The sequence below is a fragment of the Hyperolius riggenbachi genome, chromosome 8 (genome assembly GCF_040937935.1).
Source record: "Hyperolius riggenbachi isolate aHypRig1 chromosome 8, aHypRig1.pri, whole genome shotgun sequence".
Lineage (NCBI taxonomy): Eukaryota > Metazoa > Chordata > Amphibia > Anura > Hyperoliidae > Hyperolius > Hyperolius riggenbachi.
This window is the reverse complement of record NC_090653.1, coordinates 230,564,687-230,587,398: the sequence shown is the minus strand read 5'-3', so window position 1 is coordinate 230,587,398 and position 22,712 is coordinate 230,564,687. Positions and strand designations below refer to the sequence as shown.

General features: G+C 44.1%; 1 protein-coding gene across 2 annotated transcripts in view; it reads left to right on the top strand.

The window, feature by feature from the left end:
• Positions 1-21,169, top strand: part of PHF8 (PHD finger protein 8) — a 69,520-nt gene extending 48,351 nt beyond the window's left edge. Inside the window, exons 18-23 of one of the 2 annotated variants that reach the window (XM_068248298.1) lie at positions 4,342-4,469; positions 7,367-7,710; positions 10,010-10,105; positions 12,442-12,551; positions 14,322-14,619; positions 19,989-21,169. In XM_068248298.1, coding sequence (XP_068104399.1) covers positions 4,342-4,469; positions 7,367-7,710; positions 10,010-10,105; positions 12,442-12,551; positions 14,322-14,619; positions 19,989-20,080 — 1,068 coding nt within the window. In that variant the 3' untranslated portion in view covers positions 20,081-21,169. Of the gene's footprint in view, positions 1-4,341; positions 4,470-7,366; positions 7,711-10,009; positions 10,106-12,441; positions 12,552-14,321; positions 14,658-19,988 lie in introns of both variants that reach the window. The other variant, XM_068248299.1, reaches the window with a different exon arrangement.
• Positions 21,170-22,712: the final 1,543 nt, after the last annotated feature.

The following is a 22,712-nucleotide window of genomic DNA, read 5'->3' as shown; positions in this document are numbered from 1 at the left end:
CGGCTGCTAAAGAGGAGACACCGGCTGGGAGCGGAGCTGTGGTGAGGGGCACATAGCCTGCTAGGGGCTAGAGCAGGCATGGGCAAACTCGGCCCTCCAGCTGTTACGGAACTACAAGTCCCACAATGCATTTGCCTTTATGAGTCATGACTATGGCTGTCAGTCCTGCAATGCATTGTGGGACTTGTAGTTTAATAACAGCTGGAGGGCCAAGTTTGCCCATGCCTGGGCTAGAGGAAGCCCTTGGTAAGTAGATCTCACATTCTTAAATCCCCTGATGTTTCCTTTAAAGGACCACTATCCATTAAAAATCTTAACATTTAAAATACATACTTATAAGTACATGTCTTCCAGAGTAACTGCCATCCAGTAAGTGCTTTTGAAAATTTCCCCTATGGGAAGATGCACTAGTCCAAAACCGAAATCAGATTTTTACTGCCCACTGTAAATGACAGGAACATAGGGGAAAGGTAATTAATATTGCATTTTAATCTGGGAAAATGGGAAAAATATAACCTTTAATCTGGGATAAAAGGGAACAATATACTTAAGTATATGTACACATATACAGTGGGATGTGAAGGTTTGGGCAACCTTGTTAATCCTCATGATTTTCCTGTAGAAATCGTTGGTTGTTACGATAAAAAAATGTCAGTTAAATATATCATATAGGAGACACACAGTGATATTTGAGAAGTGAAACGAAGTTTATTGGATTTACAGAAAGTGCACAATAATTGTTAACCAAATTTGGCAGGTGCATAAATTTGGGCACCACAAAAAAGAAATGAAATCAATATTTAGTAGATCCTCCTTTTGCAGAAATTACAGCCTCTAAACACTTCCTGTAGGTTCCAATGAGAGTCTGGATTCTGGTTGAAGGGACTTTGGACCATTCCTCTACAAAACCTCTCTAGTTTATTCTGGTTTGGCTTCCGAGAATGAACAGCTCTCTAACTCGCACCACAGATTTTCAATTATTTTCAGGTCTGGGAACGGAGATGGCCATTCCAGAACATTGTACTTGTTCCTCTGCATGAATGCCTTAGTGCAGGGGTCTCAAACTCAATTTACCTGGGGGCCTGCAAGAGGCAAAGTCAGGATGAGGCTGGACCCCATAAGGGATTTCACAAAAAAAGTCAATCAGCAGCTCCCACCACCGCCTACATCCCCCCCTCCCCCACCCCACGCATTGCTTTGATTTTTATTTCAAAATCAAATTCACACTGAAGCGAACTATTTTACCTTATAGTTCACTTCAGTGCTCCCATTACAAATAGTCCGCCGTGTCCCCGCCACAAAACGAGGGCTGCAGAGCCCCCAATGCCGGCATTTCCGCCGGCATTTCCTGGAAGGGGCAGAGCTTTCAGCTTCAGCTCTGCCTCTCCTGACGTCAATCGCGGCGCATCGCCGCCCCTCCCCGCCCCTCTCTGTGAAGGTAGAGTGAGAGGGGCGGGCAGAGGCGGCAATGCGCCGCGATTGGCGTCAGGAGGGGCAGAGCTGAAGCTGAAAGCTCTGCCCCTTCCAGGAAATGCCGGCGGATTGTCCCCCGGGCGATTTGGGGCTCTGCAGCCCTCGTTTAGCGGCAGGCATGCGGCGGATTACTTGGGAGCACTGAAGCGAAATATAAGCAAGCTTTTGCCGGCGCGGGCCACAAAATATTGTATCGAGGGCCGCAAATGGCCCGCGGGCCGCGAGTTTGAGACTCCTGCCTTAGTGGATTTTGAGCAGTGTTTAGGGTTATTGTCTTGTTGAAAGATCCAGCCCCGGCGCAGCTTCAGCTATGTCACTGATTCCTGGACATTGGTCTCCAGAATCTGCTGAAACTGAGTGGAATCCTTGTGTCCCTCGACTCTGACAAGATTCCCAGTCCCTGCACTGGCCACACAGCCCCACAGCATGATGGCACCACCACCATATTTTACTGTAGGTAGGTGTTTTCCTTGGAATGCTGTGTTGTTTTTCCTCCAAGCATAATGCCCCTTGTTATGAACAAATAACTCCATTTTAGTTTCATCAGTCCACAGCACCTTATTCCGAAATGAAGCTGGCCTGTCCAAATGTGCTTTAGCCGTCAAGTGGCTCTGTTTGTGCTGTGGGCAGAGAAAAGGCTTCCTCTGCATCACTCTCTCACACAGAATCTCCTTGTGTAAAGTGTGCCAAATGGTTGAACGATGCACAGTGACTCCATCTGCAGCAAGATGATGTTGTACGTCTTTGGTGCTGGTCTGTGGGTTGACTGACTGTTCTCACCATTCGTCTCTTCTGTCTATCCGAGATTTTTCTTGGTCTGCCAATTCAAGCCTTAACTTGAACTGAGCTGTTGGTCTTCCATTTCCTCAATATGTTCCTAACTGTGGAAACAGACAGCTGAAATCTGAGACAGCTTTCTGTATCCTTCCCTAAACCATGATGGCGAACAATCTTTGTCTTCAAGTCATTTGAGGGTTGTTTTGAGACCTCCATGTTGCTACTCTTCAGAGAAATTTAGAAGAGGAGGGAAACTTACTATTGACCCCCTTAAATACTCTTTCTCCCTTTCTTATAATTGGATTTACCCTTGTATGTAGGTCAGGGGTCACTGAGCTTACCAAGCCAATTTGAGTTCCAATAATTGGTTCTAAAGGTTTTAAAATCCATAAAATGACGACTGTGCCCAAATTTATTCACCTGCCTAATCTTATTTAAACATTTATTGCACACTTTCTGTAAATCCGGTAAACTTAATTTCACTTCTCAAATGTTACTGTCTCCTATTTGATATATTTAACTGACATTTTTTTATCGTAACAACCAACGATTTCTACAGGAAAATCATGATTAACAAGGTTGCCCAAACGTTCGCATCCCACTGTATTTAAAATGTTAAATTTTTTTTTGCAATAGTGATCCTTTAGGCTAGGTTTCCACTTGGGGTTTTTTTTTTTTGTTCCCCCATCAAATTTTCACAGCGAAAATCTGCATTTGCATGAAAACCAATGGTTGTGAATGGACTAGTTTCCATTTCATGCAAAGTTTCACGTGCTAGAATGCCAGAAAAATAATTGACAGCCTGTTCCATATTTTCACATTCTTTGTGCAATTTTTCATATATAATATGAAAAAATCGCATTAAAATGTGAGTTTCGTGTCCGTTTTATTACAAGGTACCATGGTGGCTGCCATATTTTTCCTTTTAACTACTTGCGTGCCAGCAGTTTCTGGCCCTTTAAGAACCACAGACTGCTGGTACCAAAAAACGCTGCTTATCAACGAATCGCTGCTTGGACCTGCCGGTCACACTGCTCATCCATTGCTGCAGGCCCCTTGCTCTGTGAGCCGATCAGGAGCCGATTTCATTGGCTCCTGACCCTGTCTTCAATGTAAGCCAATGGGATTGGGTCACAGTGATCACAGGGTCAGGAGTCAATAAAATCTCTGCTCCTAACTGGCTCACAGAGCTCTGCTGTCATACCAACAGCAGGGCGAGTGAGTAGCGGCAGGGAGAGGGCATGTCGATCAGTGGGAGCTGCGACAGTGAAATCTACACCCTTGTAGGAAGAACTGCTTACAAACGGGGCTTAAGCCTCATCTACACGCGTAGATGAGGCTGCGATCCGGCGGCTCCATTAGCCACCGAATCGCCTCTTTCGCGTCCCCGCGTGTACCCGCCGCGTCCCCGCTCGCTGTGCATGCACTGGATTCGATTCCCCCCTCGTCCCCGCCGGCGCAGCTTATCTTCCGCTCGATTCCCTGCCATTGTCCCCTCGCGAGGAGCAAGCAGGGAATCGGCGGTGCGGAGATCCGTCCTGACGGATCTTATCAATCGAGCCGCATCAGCGACTCTATTGATAAGGAGCATCGCCGCCGCATCTACGCGTGTAGATGCGGCTTAAGATTTAAATTAGTGTCGTTTGAAAGCGGTTAAACAATAAGTTGCCTGGCTGTCCTGCTGATCTTCTGGTTCTAATACTCTAAGGTAGACACCCTGAACAAACATGCAGATCAGGTGTTTGAATGCAGTCTGGCTGGATTAGGTGTGTGATCCAGATAATACTGCAGCAAAATAAAGCAGCAGGACTGCCAGGCAACTGTTTAAAAGGAAATGAATATGGTAACATTCATATCCCTCTCACCCAGAGTTTCTTTTACGTAAACAAGGACAGTGTCCATGTCATTTAGACACTAAACTTGGTATGAAGTGCTTGTGAAGAAGCACCGCCGACAAAGAATGCATTTTCTTAGGTGTCCTCCTTGGCTACAAGATGTACAACAACTGGTTTATGTGATGTTTAAACAAACATTAAGACACTTCTACACATAATGTGAATTATTGTACTGAATAGTTTATGACCCTCACAGGAAGACTACACCACAGACGAAGAAATGGGAGGAGCTGACGGAGACCAGCTTGGAGCCAGCAGTGGGGGCATATTAGACCTTCTTAAAGCAAGCAGACAAGTTGGAGGTCCAGATTATTCTGAAATGGAGTAAGTAAAGTGTGTTGGACTCTCATAACCCTCATCTAGTGTCCCCTTTAATCCTCATTTAGTGAAGTTTTCTAACCTAGACTTTCAGAACTTGAGGCTCCTGGTGATAGAGATGCATAGGAATGTCTTACCTGTCTCACATTACATGGCTCTTGCTTTAAAATGCATCTTTTTATAGAGGAGCCCTAATCTATATATTGTTGGGCAACGTAACTGATATGCTTGGGCCACAGTCAGGGCTGGTTCACACGGACGTTTTGCTGGCATTAAACGCAGCGTTTTAAAAGTAACGTTTTTAGGGATCTACCGTCCTCCCATGCAAGTGAATGGGAGCGTTTAGTACAAGCTTTTGCAGGCTTTCATGAAAGCCTGGCAGTTGATCCCAGGTTAAAGCCTCAAACACCTGCTAGATAAGTGTTTTTCAAAGCAGTAATTTGAGATAATTTCAAATGACCGTTAAGGCCCCGTTCACACTTGCGGTTTTGTCAAAACCGCACCGGATGTCCGGACCGCACCGGAGCCGGACCGGACCTGATCCGTACGGTTCCTATCCGGATCCGGTCCGGATCCGGTCCGTTTGCATCCGGTTTCCGTGCGGTGTGAACACGGTTGCGGTCCGGATCCGGTTTCTTAAGGAGATACCATCCTGTAAATACCTGGGGTCTGGGAGGTCAGCAGAAGGGTCTGGGGTCATTGTTGGAGACAGGTGGACGTGTGGAGACCATCCGTGGATACAGAGACTGCAGTTGGGACCATGGATCCAGGCATTTTTTACTCGTAAACCTGGGAATTCTCTCCTTCCTGTTGTTCGCCTCCTCGTTATCAGACATCAGACATGTTGCTGCCAAAACGAGCTCCAGCATGAAATCGCTGCTGCCCCACTCTTTGAACGCTTGGCCCATGTGGTCCCCATCCAAAATGCATAGGAAGTGGGCTAGAACGTCCGGTTTTTTTAGCCAGTGTGTTGTGCGCTCTCCGGCTCTCATTGCTTTGTATTGGCCGGATGGTGCAGTCCGGCTCCGCTCCGGATACGGCTGCCGGAGGAGCCGGACCAAAAAATAGCGCATGTTGGAACGGAGTCCGGATCCGGTCCGGCTCCGGTCCGGCAGAACGGACGCATGTGAACGGACGCATAGGCTTTCATTGCTATTGCCGTGCGTCCGTTCCGTCCGTTCTGCAAGCGGTCCGGCTCCGGCACGGCGATTCCGGACGGCCACCGCTAATGTGAACCGGGCCTTAGAAGGGATCAGTCTACATACATCACAGCTACTTCTCTTGTCTGATCTGTTTGTTCTGTTCTATAAAGAGGGAAGAGCAGAGAATAAGTAGTGGGTGTCCTACTGTAGGAAACACAGTAGCAGTTGGCTGAGTGTTATTCAGCTCGAATTGCTGGAGGCCAGTGACATTGAGGGAACACCTGTACCCTAGATTGTAATCAAAGATAACCATAAACAGTAATTTTGGGGCAACTAAAATCTTGCATGTGTTGTACAAGTAGATCAAATTAATAATCATAATTACAGAATGGATTATACAGACTAGTGGGTTATCACTTATTCAAAGCACAACCATATTAGTCCTGCTGTACCAGTATATGTGGTCTGGAAGCTCTGCTCAATCAGTTTTGGAGGTACTGGAGCTGCCATTTAACATCCTTTCTAGTGTTAGTCAAAGCTAGAAAAACACATGGAGAAGCATGTGATTTATTTGATCAGATGATAGATTTGCAAAGCTCTGATTTTGCAGTGCTCCTATCATAACTAGCAAATCAGACACTTCTATCACCTGACCAAACTGATCACCTCATTGCATGCTTCTCCATGAGTTCTAGAGATGACCATCACTAATCTCTAGAGTTACCGTATGTGTAAAAGAAAAGTGTGTGTGTGTGTGTGTGTGTGTGTGTGTGTGTGTGTGTGTGTGTGTGTGTGTGTGTGTGTGTGTGTGTGTGTGTGTGTAAATATTTTTTTTTTCCATAAAAGCAGCCTGGTCAATCATACTATGCCAGGAAAATTTTTATAAGTAGATAACTGCTTGCTCTATTTACATAGCATATGTTTTGTACCATGTGAATTTTATATAGTAAATAGAGAATTCTGTTCCTGGGATTTGCCATCTTGGTTCCCTCTGACTGAAGCCAATACTGATGTAATTTCCTCCCTTGCACTTATTTCACCCCCCCCCTGCCTAGAATCTGTCATAGCTAGCTTGCTTTGTAAACACACGAGTACAGGAATAGATTGTATCTCAGCAGCACTGAAATGCCCTTAGCCAATCAGCGAGGAGCAGGAATGTGGAGGGGAGACAACCAGGTTCCCTCTCTCACTCTCTTTGGTGATGGCGAAGATAGAGCCAGGCTGACTGAGATAAGATCTATTACAGCAGAAACATTTCTGAATAGATTTGAGTGCTTGCAATGCTGGGTGAGGTTCCAGGCTTTACAATGAACACAGAGCATTGGGTAAATGCTGCTGCTAATGGAAGTGCTAGAGGATCTGCACTGCATAGGGCCGTGCATCAATCATTGGAGGGGGGCACGGAGGATCAGCGGAGTGCAGGATGACAGTGAGAGACAAGGAAGACTTCAGGGGGCTGGAAGAAGCCCCAGGTAAATTTTCAGTGTAGTGTGCTTGGAAAGTGTTACTGGCTACTAAATACTATTTTAATTTGCCTGCCATAAGTCACTACATACATTTCAAATTGCCTTCACTTTGTTTACATTCATTTTTAGTTAGTTTTCTGGCATAAGCACTGAATGGGCTGAATTCTAATGTGCATGTTCAGGCTGTAAAGAAACTTAATTCCACGTTTGCTTGCTGTACATTTTTACATTTCTAAATGGTTATCTTTGGTTTGTTTTGTGATTTTATTTTTTTTTTATTTTTTTATTTTTGCAGTGAAGCTCCTGCCTCTCCCAGCACCCAGGAAGCAATTCAGGGCATGCTGTGCATGGCTAACCTTCAAGCCTCTTCCTCCTGCTCACCTGCCACTCTCCAGGCTTGGTGGGCAGCAGGACAGGAGAGCGGCACTGCAGTTGGTCTACCACAAAGTGGTAGCAAGGCCTCTGGAAATAAATCAGGCAGTAATGGAACCAGCGGAGGCTCCAGGAGCAGCAAAGTGATTCTGAGGCCAGGAAAAAGGCCAATCAGAAGGCCTGCACACCGCAGTATGGACAGTGAGGATGATGACAGTACTGATGAACAGGAAACCCTGGGAGCCTGTTTCAAAGATTCTGAATACAGTAAGTAGTTATGGTCCTTAGTAAAACCTTACTGCCTCAGTGTCTGAGTACAGTATTGTGTTGTATGTTTGCTTCATTATTTGCTCTTCTGGACGAATCAATTGCTATAACAAATTATGTAGTGCTGCCTGGAAACTGGTATTGTTTAAAAGGAAATAAAATATGACTACCTCCATATCCCTTTCACTTCAGTTTTCCTTTAAAGAGACACTGAAGCGGAAAAAAAAATTACGATATCATGAATTGGTTGTGTAGTAGGGTAATTACTAGAACATTGGTAGCAAAAAAATTCTCATTTATACAGCTTTTTTTTTCTTTTTAATAACATTGCATCATTCTTTAATATTTACAGTTTACACACTACTCAGCACTCTAACTTTTTTACAGAACAGGCAGTGAACTTTTGACCTGTCCTGAAGAGTTTTCTCTGCAAAAGAAAAACACAATACAGCTGAGATAACCTAATCAGAAGTTGGAGCTCTCTGCCACTTTCAGTCATAGAGCTCAATGGCTATTTGCATAGATAACTGGAGTTTCTTAACTCTTCCTGTACTGGAAACAAATATTAGACTTGTCTTTGTTCATAATGCTTTATTTCTTAGCTGTATTACACAACTAATTCATTATATCATATTTATTTATTTTTTTCACTTCAGTGTCTCTTTAACCACTTAACATCTCAGTCGTTTTCAGCTTATGCATCCGAGCAATGTTCACCTCCCATTCATTAGCCTATAACTTTAGCACTACTTATCACAATGAACTGATCTATATCTTGTTTTTTCCGCCACCAATTAGGCTTTCTTTGGGGGGTACATTTTGCTAAGAGCCACTTTACTGTACATGCATTTTAACAGGAAGAATAAGAAAAAAAATGAAAAAAATCATTTGTCAGTTTTCGGCCATTATAGTTTTAAAATAATACATGCCTCCATAATTAAAACCCACGTATTGTTATTGCCCATTTGTCACGGTTATTTCACCATTTAAATTATGTCCCTATCACAATGTATCGCGACAATATTTTATTTGGAAATAAAAGAGCATTTTTTCCATTTTGCATACATCACTATTTACAAGCTTATAAAAAAAAAAATAGAGAGAAATATTTCATCTTTACATAGATATTTAAAAAGTTTAGACCCTTAGGTAAATATTTGTGTGTTTTTTTTTTTTATAGTAATGTTTTTTTTGTTTTTTTTTATTAAACATTTTATGTGGGCATTTTTGGGAGGGTGGGATATAAAAGTGTTTTATTTGGGGAAATATTGGTGTATTGTAATGTTTTTGGGCATTTACTTGTAGATTTACTTTTTGGCCACAAGATGGCAATCTCGATTTTTTTTTTTGCATGACGTCACTCTAAGCGTACAATGTACGCTTAGAGGGACACCACTTCAGAAAGAGCGAAGCTTCCGAGAGAAGCTGTCGCTTTTTCAGCGGGGAGAGGAATCAATGATCGGGCTCCATAGTCCGATACATTGATTCCGTGGCTACCGACTCCGCGGCCGGGAGTGCGCGTGCACGCGCGCGATCGGCCGCGGGAGCGCGCCTGTCCTCCTTGATGTTTTTATACGTCAAGGAGGACAAAGTGGTTAAAGGGCTTTGAACACCAGTGTTTTTTTTATTATAATGAACCACCCCATGAGAGAGGTTTTAAATGCATTATGCCATTAGGGATTAGGGGGAGCACCATTGGTTACCTGTGGGGAGCTGCTCCTGTAGCCCCTGGCCACCCTCTAAGGCTAGATTCACAGTGGGACGTTGCGTTTTGATGCCACGTTACAGTCGCACCGCAAGCTTACAACGCAACGCGCCCAAAAAGTGGCAACGCAGCGTTACCGTCGCATACAGCAGATACAGTAAAAAATACAGGCAATGAAAAGTATGCTTCCAAGTCATTACTGAGCATGTGCAAACAGTCCAACGCAGCTAATAACGTGTATAACGCACTGCATGCAGTACTTTTACTTAACGTGCAGCGTTAGGCACCAACGCAACGTGTGCACTGTGAACAGGGCATTGATTTTTCATTGCAGTGAGTTATTCTGCGTTAAATGCTGTTTTAACGCGCGACTTTAACGTCCCACTGTGAACTTAGCCTAAAGGATCCGCCTGTGTAGTGCACTCCTGGACGCAATGCATGCTGGGAGCTGTAGTATGTAGATGTGTGTACTTCTCCCGCCGGGGCGATGTACGGACTGCAGCTCCCGATATACATGTCTGTACTAATCAAAAACTGACATTTTCCTTTCTAATCAAAAACGGGCATTTTGCGCTTTTTTTTTTACGTTTACAGTTTACCCCTCATTGGAGTCTGATGATGATGACCCAGCACTGAGGTCACGACCCAAAAAAAAGAAGCAGACAGATGATGCTCCATGGAATCCAAAAGGTAGAATCACAAGTTAACCGCTTATTATTTGTTGTACTTTTATTAATTGGGTTTCACCACCATGTACAGTAGACTTATTATGAAGTGAATATTAACTACATAAAGACGCTTGATCGGTGTTGCCTGAAATGGTCTTTTGTGATTGCTTTTGGTGATTTTTTTACTTTTTCTTTCCCATTTATTTTTACCCCCAATCATTATTTATTCAGCAAGGGGAGAAAAGCTGCTGCACAGGACAGTGACCTATTCCAATGGAGTACTGCTGACCAAATACACAACAATATATCAACAATAAAAACAGCAGCAGCACGCATCCGTTTAAAATGACCTGTTATTGCAAAAAAAAAAAAAAAGTTTAAAAAACTTCACCAGGCACAGTCCATATGGGAAAGAGAGGGGCTAACAAGGCAGTGAGAGCGTCAACAGCTGTTTCACACTAAAGTAGTGCAACGCTTCTTCAGGACAATAAGCGCCCCCCCCCCCCCCCCCCTCCTCATGCCCCTTAAATACTCTGCACGTAATTACCTACATCGGAATCAAGCAGGCCACGGATCTCCGCCTCATCTCATTGTTGGCATAGGTGAGACACGCCAGGCCAGGGATCTCCGCCTCCATCTCATTGCTGGCATAGGTGAAACACACGCCAAGCCTCCTCTAGTTTTCACTCCCATCACCATAAATAGGTTGGATTGGCGAGCACAATCACAAGTCTCTTTATGCCCTTCTTCGGGTATACGCTCTGTAAAAACATTTTTCAAAACCTCAGCTTGTGACATCGACTGGCCCAATTTAAAGCTGCATAGAAATCACAGAACAATTTGCAACAGGTTTCAAGAAAAGCATTTGATTAACCATCTTTTCCAGGATGTCTCAGGATAGCACCCCTCCTTGAGACTTGTTTCCCTTCCCTCTGTGGACAGGAATCTTTAAAAGATAAGATTTGCGTAATAGGCTGACAGGCAGCATGAATACCGGAAACTCTCATCCATGCTTCAGTTCTTCCCGTCCCAGACAGGATTCTTGGGGGGCGTGCGCAGTTCTCATAGCTTGGTGTGTCTGGTGAGCCGACAAGGATCTGTGCAGCGTGGAGGAGGCTTCTCCTCCTTTGGCAGTAGCTTTATGCACGCAGGCGCACGCACTGTAAGTTCCAGCCAAAAATCCAAGCCAATTAACTTATCTGTAGGTTTTTGGGATGTGGAAGGAAACCTGAGTGCCCGGAGGAAACCCACGCAGACACTCCTTGCCGATGCTGACCCGGCTGGGATTCGAGCCAGGAACCCAGCGCTGCAATTCGAGAGCACTAACCACTATGACACCGTGCTGCTACATCAAAGCAAACTTATATTTAAAAAATTCTAAATGCCTCTAATACTGCACTCAATTCTACAGAGGGCATTATGAGGGGTCATCCATGACAGACCCTTGTACCATGGATCCTCTGACTCCTCCTCCTCCCTCGCAGTGGGTGGAGCACCCACAACCAGCAGCAAGAGGCAAGCTGCCCAAGTGACCAATCACTGACCCAGCCCAAGTATGGTCAAAGGACTCGGAATACACATCAGCACTATGAATATTACAGAAATGAAATCAGTCATAGGTCTGTAGAGAAGCTGTATTTACCAGCTGATCACTGTACACTGGGCTAATGGACTTTTCCATTTTACATTCAGATTTGCTTTAAGGGTAGCACATGAGATCCTGAGATTTAATAATCGTTTCTGAATGTCCACTTACCAGAATGTCCATAGTCACCATTCCAAATCTCTGCTTTCATTCCCTGCTGTACTCCAAGAATGCCTCAATACTCATGTATTAGCAGACACTGCAATCACTGTTTTACAAAAAAAATCGATCAGTATGCAATAGAAAGTGCGATGTGCTTACCAAAGTGATGCAGATCAGCAGCGTGGGGGAGGAGGTCGCTTTACGAGCTCGCAGCGTGCGGCTGCTTCTATGGAGGTCTCCCTAGAAACTGCTGCAAGCGCGTAAGTTAATTATTAAGTCCTTAATAACCATTTTGATTTACAAAATGTTTCTTATATAGATTTGTAAAAGGCATCCCTGACCTGTGTAAATGTGCAAAACGTTACTCCAGCGTCCATGCTCTCTGTAGGTTGTGGTCCACCATATGTTGTTCTGTCACCATGGTTGCTCTGTCACCATGGTTGCTAAGATTATTTGAAGTTGACAGGAGAATTAGAAAATCTTTAGTAATTGCTATTAAAAAGGATGTGGCATTTTTCTTTAATGATATCAATTCACAAGATGTTTTGTGTGTATTGTTTGTATCCGATTTTTAACATAACTGAGTTTGCAAAATTATTTGCTTTTTCCAGCACGTGTCACTCCGACACTCCCGAAACAAGCCCGTCCAGTTCGAGAGGGCACTCGTGTAGCTTCAGTAGAGACTGGACTGGCTGTGGCAGCAGCAAGACTTTCTCAGCAGGTAAATCAATATAATTTCAGCTCTGTTACAGTAACCCTGAAGGGGAAAAAATAAATGCCTCAAAGGAGGACTCTCGTCTGGAGGGGGAAGTCTTTCGGTCCTCCATAGGCTGCCCAGTCATCCTCCATCCATTGGCCGTTTCCAACACTTTCCTCCTCTGTAAACCCATTGACAAGGGGTTGTCTACATCTCGCACATGCACAATAAAACTGTCCCAATCGGGCTCAGCTTTTTCCGTTGAAGCTCAAGCGGATCTGTGCTGCTGCACAGCGCATTGCAGCCATGTGCCCTCAATCTTCTTCGGCGGTCTCGGTGCTAGAATGGCCTGGCGGAGGATAAAGCCACTGGAGGACCCAGAGGCTTCGCCCTCCCGAGTTAAGTATGGAATTACAAACCAGGTTTTTCTCAAAGGACATCCGAGGTGAAACTAAAGGTTTTTTTTTTTGTTTTTTTTTTTTTTTAGATATCAGTTTTGTTTTATACTTAAATTTTGTTTTTGCGGTTTTATTGTCTCTGCGCAATGAAACCTTCAGTATACCAGAGCTTAAATCTGTGAACAATTAACACTTTTATCTCTTTCCTGCCCTCAGAAGCCATTTACTGACAGGAAAGTGTTTTATGTCTGTAATTACTTATCAGTGAGGGTTATTTTCTAGTCTGACCCAGACAGAAACGGTCACTTGCATACCTGATGTTTAACTCTTTCAGGCAGAGAAAGAAAAAAGGAACACAGCCTAGTTATTTGTGTGCTTGGCACTGTACATACGTCTATCTCATTATGTCACCTCGGTTGTCCTTTAAGGCAAAATTCAAGACTCACAGGTGATATTACTGTAGATGAATGGCGGATTTTATATTTAAATTATTTAACAATTAGTTCACACCTCCGCGCCCCCTCCCCCCCTAAAAAAAACACAGGATATTTGGGATACTGCGGTAGTGGGGTCAATATGGGTACTGCCATTGGCACTAGTGTTGGGGGCCTTTCACATGGGCAGTTGAACTGTGTGCTCACCAAACAGTTACCAGGCAGCAGCAAACAGTTGTGAGAGTTTAAAATGCCTTTCACTGCCTATCAACTACTCGTGGAAATGAGGCCTTTACTAGAGTCCTTAACACTGTCAGGCATACCATTTGCTGGCCTCAGGAGTCCCCCATGCATAATGAATGTAATCCCATGCCTGTAAAACCTTCAGCTAGCACTAGGCTAGCTAGTACAAGTGTGCACAGGAGCAAGCCCAATCCTGCACAGCACTGCTTCTGCTACAAGATGTATATCTACTGACTCGTGGCTTAGATGAAGTCACAGAGGACTTATATCTACTGACTTGTGGGTAAAGTGGTTAATATTATCATTTATGTGAAAGTTAAGGTTAGGCGTCAGGAAGGGGGTTTGCACTGTGGGGAAGAGGGGTTGGCGATTAAGGTTAGGTGTTGGAGGGGTGGTATTTCTGCTTACTTCCTGTCCCTGAGACTTCCATGAAGCTACAAAAACTGTTAGTTCTGGGGAAAGGAACAACAAAATAGATAAATAGGCTATCCAGCAATTCCAACTCTTTCCCATGCTACAAAAATGTTGCTGGCTCTGTCATCCCTGGTGAAGTCTCCTCACTTCCTGTCTGGACAGGAAGTGACTGAAGTTTCCACAGAAGAGGACACAAACAAAACATTTGAAGAGGTTCTTTCCCCTTACCACACTGTCCAAAAATAAAATGAATTGTGAATTGTGAACCCTTACATCACCTATTTGCTCATATTGTTGTCTTTCAGGAACAACAAAAATCTCAGAAGAAAAAAGTGACCAGCAAGAAAAAGTCCGAACCAGAATTACAGGTTCTTCCGTCTGAGCCAGAACCACCACCACCACCTCCTCCTCCCCCTCCTCCTCCACCACCCCCCGAGCCCCAAATGGAGGTGTTCTCTGGCAGTCTTGCCGATCACGAGTACACAGCTGGTCCTAATATATTTGGCATGGCTCAGATCAACCGCGGCACCACCCCAATGGCACCAGGCGTCTTTCTTTCTCACAGACGGCATTCTGCTACCTCTCCAAGTCAAGTTGTTCAGGGTATGGATTGAAAACTTCCTGGCAGAATGTACTGTTAGGTATCACATCCTCATTATTTTCATATCGCTCTTGCTGTTTTAGATGTTACTGCATAGGGAACATCTGCAGGTTTAGAGCATGAACCCATCTTTCATTGAACCATGTTCTGTAGATTATTATTATTTATTGTATTTATAAAGCACCAACATATTACGCAGCGCTGGACAATAAATATATACAATGATACAAGGATGACAGACATAACAAGGGTTATACAACATGAAAGTTATACATGCAAATTGTATAAAATACATGATCATGCGATATGGGCTGGTTAGGTAGGTCCAGTAATTCAAGTACAGGCTGTCATAGGACAGGAGCACATGATCCTGTAGATTACACTAGGGAAAGGAGGACCCTGCCAGAGGCTTACAATCTAAAGGGTAAATCTAAACATACCTAGATATATACTTCACAAATGTACTAATTGAAGACTGGGGTTGATTTATCTAAACCAGGACAAGAAATACCAAAGTGGAACTGGTGTGAAATGTGGAAAAGGGGAACAGAAGCAAAGAACAACCGATCTGAGCTCTTTACCAATATCACATTTCACAAATCTGCTCAAATAGTTTGAGCCTAACAAATATGCTGTTTGTACTTGACTGTTTCATCCGATGCAGACAGTTCAGTCTTGTCAGCAGTATATGGGCCACACATGGAAACATAAATCAGCAATGTGAAGAAGAAAGCCAAGTCGTCTTCCTTGCATAGGCTTATCAAACATGGGACAAACTGTTGCAATTTTCCCTGACAAATATCACAAAAAGGAACTGAAATACACTTCCCTGGCTTAGCTGGCCAGTCTCCATATCTCAATAAAAGACTCAATGGGTCGCAGTGCTGACTATGTACATGACAATCTTTTATTAAAAACAAATGGTACTAGACAAAATAGCTCCAACATACATGTAAAGACACTGGGAACCAGCAATTCCATAGCAATCACTAAGGGCTCATTCATACTAGTAAATGAGATTGAAATGCAAGACAGATGCATTAGTCAGTGTGTTTCTGTGCATTTCATTTGCGTTTCCATGCATTTTACTGCAAAACCACTGAAGTGACAAAGAGGGAAAAGAAAGCAGCTGATTCTGCTGGTCTTATCTGCATGATCCATGCGCTGCAACACACAACGCCTGCATTTCTATTGGCTGCCCACAGACTATTAATAGTGTGCGCTGCGCATGCATAGTGCATTTTAATGACACTCCACACACTAAAATGCAAAACTAACGCACAAAGGGCTTGATTCACTAAGCTGCACAGCTAAAGAAGCGAAGCTTAGTTTGAGCAGCGCAAGTTAAAATCCTCAGCGCACACTACAGGCTGTGTAATGTGCACTTCTAACTTGTGCGCACTCCCTTGTATTTAGTGGCCCCCCCGAGCCCTATTGCATCCTGTAGCTGTTTAGGATGTGATCTCTGCACTTTGATTGGCACAATAGGTTGCCTCAGCAGCACTTAATGAATTCAGCATACAGCGTGCATGAGCCCTAAGCTATTAAAAGCGCATAACAGAACGACTGCTGTCCGTAGCCACGGCCGTCATAACAGCTTAAAGAGAACCTGTAACGAAAAAAAAACTGAGGTACACCCAATTTTACCTTTGAGTAGTTCATACCTTAAAGGGGAACTTCAGCCTAAACAAACATACTGTCATTAAGTTACATTAGTTATGTTAATTAGAATAGATAGGTAATATAATTTTTTACCCACCCTGTTTTAAAAGAACAGGCAAATATTTGTGATTCATGGGGGCTGCCATCTTTGTCATGGGGGCAGCCATCTTTTTGGTTGAAAGGAGGTGACAGGGAGCATAAGACACAGTTCCAACTGTCCTGTGTCCTTATAACCCCTCCCAGCTGCATGTGCTAGGCTTCAAATGTCAAATTCAAAATAAAAAAAAAATTGCACCAAAACAGCAGAACGAGAACAACATCATCAGAAATTCCATCATGCTTTGCACAGCATCAGGGGAAAAATGCCCGGGCAGTTTTCTTCTGTGCAGCTAAAAATGAGGCTTGTATAAGAGAAACAAAGTTCTGATGTGGTGAAACTGTTAAAGAAACACCAGGCCTTTTCAGTGCTGCTGAGTTGATATTTAGTCTGGAGGTTCACTTTAACACCATCCCAGGTCTTTTTCTGCTTATTTGGCTGGGAGTTTACCTCCTCTCCTGTTCTGCGATCTCCGTGGGCACAGAGCAGAACTTTGAGGAAACAAAGTGCAGGATGGCCATAAAAACCTTGAGAAAAAAAATAAACTGGCACATGGCAATAAAAAGTGGTGGCTTCTACAGCGGCTCCAATGTATCCTAAAGAAAAATAAAAGTTGTGCTAGGAGTTGGCCTAAAATGTGAGAAAAATGGAAATGCTTTGTTCCTCTCATTTTGGGTTCCACTTAAATTAAACTGCAACTAAAACTTTAAAGAGGAACTTCAGCATAAACAAATATACTGTCATTAAGTTACATTAGTTATGTTAATTAAAATAGATAGGTAATATCTCTTACCCACCCTGTTTTAAAAGAACAGGCAAATATTTGTGATTTCATGAGGGCAGCCATCTTTTTGGTTGAAAGGAGGTGACGGGAGCATGAGACACAGTTCCAACTGTCCTGTGTCCTGATCACCCTTCCCAGTTGCTAGGCAACGAGAACATCATCAGAAATCCCATCATGCTTGGCACAGCATCAGAGGAAAAATGCCCTGGGGGGTTGGGAATTTGATGGGGCGGAACTTTGCTTATGTGCAGCTAAATATGAGGCTTTGGTAAGAAAACCAAAGTTCTGATGCTGTGAAACTGGTAAAGAAACACCAAGCCTTTTCAGTGCTGCTGAGTAGCTTTTAGTCTGGATGTTCACTTTAAGTAAATCTGGGAGATAATTAAGTCAAACCTTTAGATACTTGCCTCTGGATCCTACAGAGGCTCCCCTGGTCCCTCCGTTCCAGTGCTGCCACCCCTTGAGTTTCACGGAGCTCACTCGCACTGCGCAGGTGCAGAGGGCTCACGCCTGCGAACTACCACAGAGCCATGCGGGCTCCACTTTTTCTGTGGTAGTTCGCAGGCACAAGTAATCTATCTCTGCAGTGTGGGTCGAGCTCTGTCAACAAGCTCTCGTCGATGGGCTTGCAGGGGTTTTGGCGCTGGAATAGCGAGGGGGATCCAGATGCTTCAGTCTCCCGGGGTAGGTACCCAAAACGGGACCTTTTTTCTCCAGGTTTACTTTAAGGTTTAGCTTGCACATGAATGGTTGCCTCATCTGTCAGGTTTTTATTGCTGTTTTCTTTTCCTTCACAATGATATGCATCATCTACAGTGACTAGGAATTGTGTTTTGAAACACTAAACCTATCTATTCCTATCCAGAATCCACTAGTCACTGGGGATTCTCCAAAGCAATGTGTGCAGAATTCACCCAAAGAGTTAAAATAGGTTCTTTATTTTTCATAGCAGAGCCCTCCCTGGTTTTTAGAGATTTCTCTTTGGCAGGCTCTTATTCCCCCTTCCTGCTTTAATCCTGACTTAAGTTCTGCTAAAACTATATTTAAATTTGATTTGGTACAAAATACAGAATTGGTAATTTAGTGACAAAAGTAACATGAATAAAATGTGTAACAAATTTCAAGACACAAAAGGGTGAGAAATCCCTGCCCTTGCAAGCTTGCTATCTAAAGGAATGGGAGGGAACAAGAGGTGGGGTAGTATACAATTTTCATACCTAGAGGCAGTGTGTTTTAGCTTATCTAGTAGGCGTACAACATAGCCAGAGGTCAAAGGGGAAGTGACCTACGATAAAGCGTATGGTTGTTGGAAAAGTGACCTTTGAGGGTGTGTTTAAAGACATTAAAGGTTGGAAAGTGATGGATATGTTGTGGTAGGGGATTCCAGAGGAGGGGTGAAGAATTTGTGAAATCTTGTATATGTGAATGCGATGTGGTGATTCTAGAGAAGAACAAAAGGTCAGGTGCAGATATGTGATTGCGGTTGGGTTGGTATCTGGAAACTAGTGAGGGGATGTACAGGGTAGAGAGAATGATTAGTTTGGTTTCTCATATTATTAGGTAAGTTACTCCCACTAAACACTGAAATTAGTCAGGGATGGCTTACCTATGGCACGTGGCTATTTTATGAGAATGTTAGGCTCTATTAGTATTAACCCTAATGCTGGGAATACGCGGTAAGATTCTGAGCCATTTAGATGGCTCGATAGATAATTTCCGACAAGTCCGATCTCGCGCTTGATTCTGCATGGAGAACAATGGGAAAAGATAGGTAAAAAGGAATGGAAGATAAGAGAATCGAGCACGGAAAACGATCGGGCGCGGAATCGAGTGGCAAAATCGGCCCATGTATTCCCAGCAATGGCACACCGCTTTTTGAATAATTCACGCTCCTTTTATTGAGCCATGTGTTCCCACAAGGATATTAAGCCGACAATTGTTTCGGGGGCCACTCAGGGTCCCCCTTCTTCAAGGCGTGTGGCCCCGAAACAATTGTCTGCTTAATGCCCTTGTGGGAACACAAAAAGCGGTGTTCTGGTGCACTTGATCAGTTTTGCTTGGGACATGCCTATGTCTTAGTGTCAAGCACCCGACCCATGTTTGATGGAGTGCCTTCCATAACCTTCGAATTGTATTCCCAGCATTAGACTACCACTGACGTTTATAGGTGTTCTGTGTTTTCTCATCTATATGCCGGGACGTCTTAAAGCTTTTTAATACAAAACTACTTCCTCCTGCAGAGGCGTCTTTAGGCATTTTTGTGTCCCCATAGTCCTGTGTCCTGGACGTCTAAAAGGTGTTTGGTACAAAGGTTTGGCTCATCCCCAACTTTCTACTTTACTTGAAATAAGCTAAAAATTCTAAGTTGATGCAGAAGTATGCTTACTAATTTGAGCTTTACCTGTAGATTTAGGCAAGACATTTAATAAACTCAATACAAACATAGCTTGCACTGGCATGTAGCTTTTGAAAAAAAAAAAAAAAAAAGCTGGCAGTCTAATGCTGGGCATACACGGGTCGACCCGATCGACTCCCGCCGCGCGTCCCCGCCACCATCCGGATCGATTCCCGCTCGTCCCCGCGGGCGCTTCCTTATCTTCCGTTCGACTCCCCACTATTGTCCGCCTGCGGGGAATCGATCCGGCGGGTCGTCGGACCTGTCGGAAATTATCAGCTGGGAGCATCAGCGGCTCGATACACGGTACAGAAACGTACTGTGTATTCCCAGCATAAGTGTTAAAGGAGATATGTTGTTTCTGAAAGGTTATTGTAAATCTTTGATCATTTTTATGGGTCATCTAAAGTTCTTGTTTGTTTTTCTTTTGAAGGGAAGCGACCCAAGAAAGGTTTGGCTACAGCAAAGCAGCGCCTGGGCAAGATCTTGAAAATCCACCGGAATGGAAAGCTGCTTTTGCTGTGAATATCCTCCTATCCTCCCCCATGCCCCATCCCCTCCACCCCTCTACTCCCAGTGCTCACCTTTTTTTCCCTCTTTAAGTGGATGATTGGACTTTATGGTCGCTGTACACAGCCCGCAGAGAAGCAGAGCTGGATCCCTGGCTGTGCTGAGGACTTATTTTTGTAAGAACTGCACATACAGACATTAAATGTTTTACAGAAAATACAAACACAAAAGGCAGGTTGCTTACAGATCCTCGGAGAGCAAGATGGAAGAAAAATCACATGGCATAAGATTTGTCCCCGATGGCCTTGTGTCTTTGTAGAGGTCTTTCAAGAACATTGGACAATTGGGAAGTCATCAGCAGAGGATTCTTCCATCGTGACCAATACCTCTGACCTTTATGAAAAATGGTCAACCCTGAGCAAGTTCTTTTATCTTCAGGTTTTGTTTTTTTCACCCCTCTGTTTGCTCTGCCTCTCCCAACCATGGGCTATGTTTGATGCCACCTATAGGCTTTAGATGTGAGAACCTCCAGCATCATACCTTATTGTTCTAATGCCACCTTGTGTTCTTTTTATTGCTTACTGTATGGTTGTGCATACATTTTACTTTTTTTTCCCTCTGAGTTCTTGTACTGTAACCGTTTCGACACTGCCTCGGGTGTATGCCCTCCACTTCTAATCATACCTCTAGAAGCTTTTTGATTTTAGCACTTATGTTGGATGGATCTGGTCACTGAGACTGAACAAATGTGACCTTGTAAATGCCAGTGATCTGTGAAAAATGATGCAGAACGCTTTTTAAGAAGAATCCTACGTAGAACGTCACAGCCAGGAAACAGTTTGAAGCACTGTTGGACATTTGCTGTGTTTTAACAAGAAGATTTTAAATCTTTCAACTACATACGGAGTAGATTTGGCTTGGACACAATGAAGGTGTGAAATGTGATCAGTTTCCAGCTTGCCCTCCCTGCCTTGTATAAATATACATAAGACCTTTTTTTTCTTTTTTACTAATATATGTCTTGTAAAGAGATTGCTTACAGGAGGAATTCATTGTCAAAAATGGCCAGTTACATCTGTGTAAAAGGTAAAGCCTACACCATTACTGGTCTAGTTTGGTCTTCACACTCCTTTTTAAGATTACCGGTAGATCTTATATTTTTATGTAAATGGAAACCTCCTGCCACTGCTTGTTGGGAAATTGTAGTGTATAAGAGGAGTCCCTGAGAGGCTAGGTAACAAAATTCTGCCTTGTAATTGTTACTTCTGTTCAGTTTTACCCTCCAGTATGTGTTTTTGGTTGCAGTTGCATTTTTAGCGGTAAGACCTCTGGGTAGTATTTTAACACTTCAAAATGAGTGGACGTTTAAATAGAATGAATAGTTTACTACTAGTAAGCACTGGTTATAGCGATTTTATGTTTCTGACTTGGTGCCAATGATGTTGCAATATGTATGCACCTTCAAATTGAACCAAGTTGCATAAAAAATGCATTTGCAACAACACTTGCACCAAACTGGGGAGTTGATGCCTTTACAGCAAATTAAATTCACCTGATGCGGTATTAGCTGGCAATAGAGTAACACTGGCAGTGGTTTATTGATTGGCAGCTAGTGACTTTCATTTGTTGCATAGCCTCCACTTCCTGGGTTACTGATAATGTATTTGTTAAGAAATTTCCATTGCTCTCTGTTCCTGACATGACATATCATGAGCAGGAGAAAGTATTTGGGTCGGTCACACGGTGCAAGCATGGAATTGGTGTTCCTAACAGTCTGAGGTAGAAACGCTTTTCCATCCATGTGCCACACTGTAGTGTGAAAGTTAGGTCACATTTACAATGGGACGTTATGGTCGCGCATTATAAAGTCTTATAACGCAGCTTACCGCACTGAAATGCTAACCCTATGGGCCGTTCACAGTGCAACGTTAAAGTGGAACTGTAGATTCCTATTAAACACATTGTTTCACTTACCTGGGACTTATGCAAGCCCCCAGCAGCTGTCCTGTCCCGCGCCGAGTCTCCACGAGTCTCCGTTCCGCCGCTCCGTTCTGTACCTCGACTTGTAAGTTGATGCCAGCGCAGCCCTGCCAAGCGTATCCTTTCTTTGCGTTCCCCTCTGCAATAGCGGGGAACAGGAAGAAAGGATACGCGTGGCCAGAGCCGTGCAGGTGCAGTGGCCCAGCGGCAAAACTGGAAGTAGCTGGCGGCGGGAGAACGGAGGCTCGTCAAGAAGCGGCATGGGACAGGACGGCTGCTGGGGGCTTGGGGAAGCCCCAGGTAAGTGAAACAATGTGTTTAACAGGAATCCACAGTTCCGCTTTAAAGTCGCGGGGGGTACTCACCTCGGGTGGGGGAAGCCTCCGGATCCTAATGAGGCTTCCCACGCCGTCCTCCATCCGTCAGGGGTCTCGCTGCAGCCCTCCGTGCAGCGGTGACGTAATATTTACCTTCCTGGCTCCTGCGCAGGCGCTCTGACTGCTGTCGGCGCCGAAGTAGGCGGAAATACCCGATCGCCGTCGGGTCTGCTCTACTGCGCAGGCGCAAATTTCCGGCGCCTGCGCAGTAGAGCGGACCCGACGGAGATCGGGTATTTCCGTCTATTTCCGTGCCGAAAGTCGCCACAGCGCCCCCGCTGGAGCCAGCA